The following is an 8,847-nucleotide window of genomic DNA, read 5'->3' on the forward strand; positions in this document are numbered from 1 at the left end:
CTCGTGAGGTTGCGCAATGGATTTTGTCCCTGCAGGACTATTCTTTGCAGTGGAGCATCGTAGCGCTGATCGAATGAAACATGTTGACTGCTTAAGCCGATTTCCAAATATTCTTTTGGTGGGAACAGAAGTAACAGCCCGTATAAAGAAAGCACAACGGATGGACGAGTTTATTAATGCAATCTTATGTATCCTGGAGAAGGGACCATACCAAGGATATAAGCTAAAAGGAAATGTTCTGTTTAAACATGTTGACGGTCGTGATCTTCTCGTTGTACCTAAGGCTATGGAGCATGAGATTATAACTGAAGCCCATGCAGATGGACACTTTGCAATAACAAAGACGATGCACAGCCTGCAACAGCATTTTTTTATCCCGCACATGGAACGAAAGGTGTCACAGGTTATCGTCATGCATAAAGTGCATAATGACCAATAAGAAAATTGGTAAGCAGGAGGTTTACCTGAACTGTATAGACAAAGGCGGTCAACCGTTACTGACGCTGCATCTGGATCACCTTGGCCCAATGGATTCTACGGCAAAACTTTATAAGTTCGCTACAAAATCTACAGGGGCCGATTAAGTTATCAAAAAGCTGGAGGAATGGTCAAAAGTTTTTGGATTTCCTGGATCGTGACGGATAGAGGAGCAGCTTATACCTCAGATGCTTTTGAGGAGTTCGTAAAGCAGAATGCGATTCAGAACATATGGACGACAACTGGAGTGGCCAGAGGAAACGGTCAGATAGAGCGAGTTAACCGAGTTATCCTGTCCATCATTAGTAAACTTTCTGCAGACGATACAACTAAATGGTATAAGTTCGTTGCCGAAGTCCAAAAAGCAATTAACTCGCATGTTCATTCGACTACACAAAAATCACCATTCGAGCTTATGTTTGGTACCAAGATGCTGACCAAAATTACAGACAAGATAACTATGGTCCTAGAACAAGAATTAATGGAAGATTTTGAGAATTTTGACAAAAAGAGGAAGAAGGAGGTCACTTATAAGGAAGGGAATCTGGTTGCCATTAAGCGGACGCAGTTCGTCGCTGGTAGGAAACTGGCTAATACTTTTCTTGGTCCTTACGAGGTGGTGAAAGTGAAACGCTGTGGTCGCTATGACGTCTAGAAGGCTGCCGAGTTTGAAGGTCCAAATTAAACCTCTACAAGCGTAGATAATATCAAGTTGTGCAGATATGTATCAGTAAATGAAGACTTGTTGTCGTCTGGGACAGACGACGAGGAGCAGGATGACCGAATGTAAGCAGGCGATATCGAGCAGTTGGCAGCGTTGGTTGGAGAGACTAGAGTTGGCAGCACCAGAAGTTGGAAGTCGATCGAGAGCCCGCGGGGAAGAAGGACGTGTAAAAAGTTGCTACAAAGAAGCCGAGCCGAACTAAAGCAGTAACCTGAAGCCGTAATCGAAAGCCGTAATCTAAAGCCGTAGCAGAAGCCGTTATCAAGTGCTGTTGTCATGTCTCTTACTTATTATAAACATTCGCCGAGCTATTATTCGATGTATTACATAAATACCCATTAATTATCAATAAACTATAAACATTTATCTACATACATTTGGGAAATAGAACTCTCTTTTGAGTTTTAATGTCACTTCGTCCGCCCCTCTATGATTTGAATTTTCATGGTGCGTACGAATATTTTCTCTTTGGTTGTCGATGCCTATCAGGTCTGTTAACAATATCTTGCATTTAAAAGTTTATAAGTGTTACTGTGAGCAAAATATTGCGAGTACGCCTTCTGAATTAAATTAAATATTCTGTCTGTTGTATATACTGCGCAGATTTTGTTGTGCTTTAGAAAAATTTTTAATGTTATGGCTATGCCTTCTAAGTTAACTCTGGGTTTATGATTGTCCGCCGTACTTTATTTTTAAAAGGGACTATTGTAAAGGACTCGGAGTTCGGCCCTTCTCCAAGGATCAATTGAAGTCTAAAAACATTAGGTGGTTTCTCTGAGATATGAATATTGTAGTTTGGTTGTTCTGAATGAAAGTTAAAACCCGCTGTGCCTTCCAATGTTTCGATGTCATTGCAGTTAATTTCTACATTTATTCTGCTTAACGCATCTGCAACGACATTTTGTGAACCTTTTTTATAAACAATTTCAGACTCTTATTCTTCATTAACCAAATCAGGGGTCGATGGTCCGTAACAATTTTTTAATTTTTTACCAAATAGGTATGGTCTAAAATATTTATTTGTCCAAATAATCACAAGCATTTCCTTCTCTACTATACTATAATTCTGCTCTGTATCGTTCAAAGTTCTGCTGGCGAAGGATACAGGTTTGTCGCTTCCTAAACTGCCTTGAGACAGTACCGCTCCCAATGCTACATTGCTAGCGTCTGTCGTCAGAACAAATTCTTTAGAAAAGTCTGGATATTGTAGGATAGGGTCATTACATAGAAGAGTTTTGCATGTTTCGAATGTATCGACAAAATTTTGGTCGATTTTAACTGTCTTCTTTCCTTTCAATTGTTCTGTTAAGGGTTTGGTTATCTTTGCGAAATCACGAATGAACTTTCTGTAGTACCCTAGCAATCCAAAAAATGATTTAATTTCCTTCCTTGTTTTGGGGAGTGTAAAATTTTTTATTGCTGTTAATTTGTTTGGGTTAGGCCTTATGCCATCAGCTGATATTACATGTCCAAGGTATTCGATTTCTTTTCTTAAAATTCTGATTTTTTAACTTGCAGCTTGAGGTTTGTAGACTTTAGCTTGGAAAAAACCTTATGTAGATCCTGCATGTGCTCATGCAGTGAAGATGAGAAGATTATAATATCGTCTAAATATATCAAACAACATTTGCCAATTAATTCCTTAAACACATTATCCATCACTCGCTGAGAAGTTGCTGGAGCGTTCGTTAACCCGAAGGGCATTCTGGTAAATTCGTAATGGCCACCTTCCAAATAACTTTCTTATTAGGTTTTGAACTTCTATTCTTTCGAAGTGTCCATATCTGAATGGCTTGGTGTATATGGGGATGTCACGATGTAGCTGATGTAATCTGTGGCCTGGTACAATCCTTCAGACGAAAACAGACCCGGAGCAATTTTTTTTTGTTCTGTAAGAAATGTGCCGTTTTCCAAATTCACTGTCATTGGAATGATCTTAACACTCCCGGGTCTAAAACATATAATTGAGGACTCGATTTGTTTTGAAAGCAAATGGGTAAGTGAGTTAATGTTGTTCTCAATTGTGATTTTACCAAATCAATTTCTGCTCCTATTTGCTGAAGTATATCCATGCCAATCACTGCGTCAAAGGTATTGTGAAATTTGAAAAATAAAAATGAAAAATATCCAGATGTGTTAAATTCTTTAAATGCAGGGTATCTGACTTTCTCAAGTATTTGATGCGAATTTAAAGCTGTTGTCAAGGTAAGTGGTTGGGCAAGTTTTCTAGTTCTATATGGGGTAGCAAATTCTGGATTCATAAGTGATCTGGAAGCGCCTGTGTCGATAAGAAAAGCTAAAAAGTTTTGGGAGTGATTTTTTAAATAAGTATGGAAGATCTGTCATTTTAGGTATGGTTTTTCTCTGTCCGAGGCTTCTTGACGAAAATTTTCAGGTGCTGAAGGTGTTTCAATATTAAAAAGGTTTCCCTGAAGTCTATATTGTTGGTTAGCTTGTTCAGGTTTTGGCATAATGGCCAATCTCTGATCAGAGTTAGAATTATTTCGTCTGAAACGTGAATTGCCGTCTCGGTTGTTATTTCCGTAATTATTATTACGATGAGACTGATTGTGATTATTTCTATAATTATAAGAGTAAGACTGTTGTTGGTTGTCTGATTTAATTTCTATAGGTCTCCTCTGGTCATTAAGCTTATATGTGGTGCCGCGGCACTACCTGTATTTTCATATTTCCTTTTTCGGGATTGTTCCTGATAATAAATGTTTCTTTCCTTGATAGCAGACTCAAAGGCATCTATAAGGGAAGTAGGTTTAGCTGACCTAATGAAAGAACCCAGAGGTCCTTTTATACCTGGTAGAAACCTAATTGCATCCGGTATACGAAGGCAATTGAATACCTCTTGAGGTGTGGTTACCGAAATGGAATCGGTTGTGAGGGATCCCGAGTCGGATGATACGTTTTTAATTGCTTAAATATATACTTTTGTTTTTAATACATGTTTATTAAAGACTAACTTAATATATTTGCCAGATAAATCTTAATTCTAATGATTAATTATTTTATAGAAATTTCTGTTAAAGAAATAAAAAAAAAATTGAGAGTATAGTTAAATTGTTGTGTTTTTTTTTGCCCAATTGCAACCGCCTTATTGCGTTTCCAGATAGGTTATACATTGAATACGTGCTCAAAGCGGCGTGCAGGTTTTGCATACACAACACCTACAGTCCAAGCGATCAGCAGCGCAGTCCAACATACCCCATCTTACTCTTCTTTCTGTATGCGTACATATGTATGTATGTACTAAGTTGTAAGTGTACTGGCATTGTCTGATGGGAGTTTCAGACGGTTTCAGTTCTAACCTTCAAACACGATCACACATGTTCGAACCAGTAGTACGTCGGTCTACAACTCGTGTTTAACACAGGCGAACTGGTTGCATCCAACCGACCACACGAGCTCGAACGCACACTCACACAATTTCACCGAAACTAACTGCAAGCCACATGACGCCACTTATATACACATTAATTTTGGTATTATATCCCCCTTTTTTTTGTAATGAATTTCTCTTATTTTATATATCCACATATGCATATACATATATGCATATGTCGGAGAATGGAATATTCTAGATCGGAATTTCGTAGTATTTGAATTTGCTCGTCTCTCTGTTCCTTCGTTTGAGCGTCGGACAACTTCTAATTTTGTAGTATTTGAATTTGCTCGTCTCTCTGTTCCTTCGTTTGAGCGTCGGACAACTTCTAATTTTGTAGTATTTGAATTTGCTCGTCTCTCTGTTCCTTCGTTTCGAGGAACCGTTGGAGCAAGGCGACGGTGGCGCGTCGCCTGTGTAGCGGTGCAAGAGTTACCACAAATGTGGCGCGACATCGTCGTCGAGTGCGGTTCAAGGAATCATATAAAAAGAGGTAGTAGTTTGAGGGCGATAAAGTAGTCTTGATCGATCGTCGCTACCGTAAAGAACGAAACGCACTGTGCCCCGATGGATCCTGAACGTAATTCGACATCAGAAGTGGGATCTGGCCCTCTACCTTCATCAGTAGATGGACCATGGCGTGCCATATTGGAACTACAAAATAAAAACTTAATTGAACTAGTGCGGGCCATACAAACAACGACCCCTGACTCAGTGCAAAGTAAATCGGTTCAACTTCCCAAATATAACCCAGATAAGACTGGCGCCATCGCTTCATCATGGTGTACTACAGTTGAAATTATTTGAAAGAAAATCCATTAAAAGGCAGTGCGTTGGTAGTGGCCTTAAGTTCTGCATTGGAGGGTAGTGCTTCGCAATGGCTATCCCAAGTGTGTTACGCCGATATAACCTGGCTCGAATTCAAGGAAATATTTATACAACGCTTTGACACAAAGGAAACACCAGCCGCAATGTTTTTAAATATGCTGACAAAGCGACCGACTGATGGCGAATGTCTCGCAACTCATGCAAGCCGTATGGTCACAGAACTTACAACGAAGTGGCGTGAAATGGAAACAGAAGAAATCGCTGTATCTGTGACTCTTGCATTGCTGGCAAGCTTTGATAACCGACTGCAGCGTTTAACTTTCACATCGAATGTTCAATCCAGAGGAGATTTACAGTCCGAATTAAAAGCGTTCACTTTTAATAAAAGGAAAAGCGGTTTTGTGGAGCAACAAACTGAGGCTCATCCGAAACGACAAAAGCCATTATCGATGGAGTGTCATTTTTGCGGAAAATTTGGACATAAGATGTTTGAATGCAGACTCCGGAAACAACAACAGCATGCAAGTAATAATGAACGACATGACCGATACGATGAACATCAACGTGGAAAACCAAATGTAACGTGCTACAAGTGCGGAGAGCGCGGACACATATCTACCCAATGTACGCAGAAGGAATCTGATAAGAAGACATTCATCCGGGAAAAGCGAGTGGAGCAGTGCAGCGTTGCAGTACCTAAGGGATATATGAACCATAAAGGCAAAATTTTTGAAGTCACCTTTGATTCCGGAGCAGAATGTTCACTGATGAAAGAAAAGATAAGTACCACATTTTCTGGTAAAAGATTGAATAATATTGTTATGTTAAAAGGCATAGGCAGTAATGGGATATGTAGTACGGTACAAATTCTAAGTAACGTTAAAATTGACGAAAACTGTATCGAGATTTTGTTTTATGTAATTGGGGATGATCACATGCAAAACGATATTGTCATTGGTCGCGAAATATTAAATCAGGGTTTTGATATTGCACTTTCTTCAAAAGAATTTAAAATTATCAGATCAAAAATAATTAATTTATGTACTGGTAGCGAGCCTGCCGATATTGATACCGAGCTTGAAGGACAAGATAAAATAAAACTTAATTCATTATTGTCAAAGTACTCTAATTGTTTTATAAAAGGTATTCCATGCACTAAAGTTAAAGTTGGCGAAAAGAAAATTAGGTTAATCGATCCAACTGTTCAAAGAAGGCCCTATAGATTAAGTCCATGCGAGCGAGATTTAGTCCGAGAAAAAATTAATGAGCTGTTGAAATGCAATATAATAAGACCAAGCTGCTCACCTTATGCAAGCCCTATATTGTTAGTAAAAAAAAAAGAACGGTTCTGATAGACTTTGTGTTGACTATAGAGAGTTAAATTCAAACACAATCGCTGATAAGTACCCGTTACCACTTATACAGGACCAAATAAATAGACTTCGGGGAGTTAAATATTTCACATGCTTAGATATGGCCAGCGGATACTATCAAATTCCATTAAATTCTGAATCCATTGAGTATACAGCGTTTGTGACGCCAGATGGCCAATATGAGTTTTTGTCTATGCCATTCGGGCTTAAAAATGCGCCCTCTGTTTTTCAACGCTTAGTAATGCAGGCTCTCGGTGATCTAGCCAATTCTTATGTCATTGTCTATATGGATGACATTATGATAACTGCTGCAAATCAATGTGAGGCTTTAGAAAGGTTAGAGATTGTTTTAAATATTTTGACAGATGCTGGGTTTTCATTCAACATAACAAAGTGCTTTTTCTTAAAAACATCGGTTCAATATTTAGGTTTCTGTGTTAGTGCTGGGGAAATTCGTCCAAACCCTCAGAAAATTGTAGCATTGACTGCTCTTCCGCCTCCACAGTCAGTTACGTCACTTAGGCAATTTATTGGATTGGCATCCTATTTCCGACAATTTATAAAGGGATTTTCGCAGTTGATGAAACCGTTATATTTCTTAACTTCAGAGAAAAATAAATTTATTTGGAAAACAGAACATGAAGAAATACGGAGGACTGTTATTTTTACTCTTACTGATAAACCAGTCCTTGTTATTTTTGACCCCAACTATCCAATTGAGCTGCATACAGATGCAAGTTGCAGTGGATATGGTGCAATCTTATTGCACAAAATTGATAACAAACCCCAAGTAATAGAATACTATAGTAAAACTACTTCACCTGCAGAGTCGAGATACCACTCATATGAGCTGGAAACCTTAGCAGTAGTAAACGCTATTAAACATTTTCGACATTATTTGTTGGGTAGGAACTTTACTGTTTTTACCGACTGTAACTCACTAAAGGCCTCAAGAAATAAACAAGATTTGACCCCTAGAGCGCAGCGCTGGTGGGCTTATTTACAGTCATTTACATTCGATATTCAATACAGAGAAGGAAAAAGAATGGCCCATGTTGATTTTTTGTCGAGAAATCCCATATCTACAAAGCCAACTTCTGCCGCTAAGGTTACTGAAGAGAAGAGAGTTAATTTGGCCGAAATTTCTAGCAATTGGCTCATTGCTGAACAGCGGCGAGACTCTGACATAGCGGAAATTGTGAATAGATTAAAAGAGTTTTCTCTTGCTGAAGATATCGCAAAAACCTATGAACTAAGGGCAGAAGTTCTTTATCGGAAAATACAGAGAAATGGCAGAACACGTTGTTTACCAGTAGTGCCACGTGCGTTCAGATGGTCTGTCATAAACCAAGTTCACGAGTCAATAATGCATTTGGGTTTTGAAAAGACACTTGATAAAGTTTACGATTTTTATTGGTTCGATAATATGTCAAAATACATCCGAAAATTCGTTGACAATTGCATCACTTGTAAAATGTCCAAATCCACCTCAGGAAAAATTCAGGCTGAACTGCATCCAATCCCGAAAATTAATATTCCTTGGCACACCATCCACATCGACATAACAGGGAAATTAAGTGGCAAGAGTGACCAGAAGGAGTACATTATTGTTCAGGTAGACGCGTTTACTAAGTATGTCTATCTATATCATACCCTTAAGTTGGACAGTGAGAATTGTATAAACGCTGTTAAATCCTCTGTTTCATTGTTTGGAGTACCAAACCGAATAATAGCTGACCAGGGAAGGTGTTTTACCGGAGCGAAGTTTAGTCAATTCTGTTCTGATCACAAAATAAACTTGCACTTGATTGCCACCGGTGCTAGTCGGGCTAACGGTCAAGTGGAACGGACAATGAGCACGTTGAAAAATATGTTAACGGCGGCAGAGACAGGAACGCAGTCTTGGCAGGATGTGCTAGGAGATGTACAGTTAGCAATTAATTGTACAACTAACCGTGTAACAAGGGCTAGTCCTTTAGAAATGTTATTGGGAAGGGTAGCTCGGCCTTTAGGCCTACTTCCACCTAGTGATCTAGAAAATGATGTTGATC

At 38.9% G+C, this 8,847-nt stretch overlaps 1 protein-coding gene across 1 annotated transcript; it reads left to right on the plus strand.

Moving 5' to 3' along the window:
- Positions 1 to 5,446: 5,446 nt before the first annotated feature.
- Positions 5,447 to 6,775, plus strand: LOC120457842. The gene has a single exon (XM_039645352.1). The coding sequence runs from the start codon at positions 5,567 to 5,569 to the stop codon at positions 6,773 to 6,775; it is 1,209 nt and encodes a 402-aa protein (XP_039501286.1). The 5' UTR covers positions 5,447 to 5,566.
- The last annotated feature ends 2,072 nt before the right edge of the window (positions 6,776 to 8,847 follow it).

Source organism: Drosophila santomea, unplaced genomic scaffold, assembly GCF_016746245.2.
Source record: "Drosophila santomea strain STO CAGO 1482 unplaced genomic scaffold, Prin_Dsan_1.1 Segkk83_quiver_pilon_scaf, whole genome shotgun sequence".
NCBI classification, from domain to species: domain Eukaryota; kingdom Metazoa; phylum Arthropoda; class Insecta; order Diptera; family Drosophilidae; genus Drosophila; species Drosophila santomea.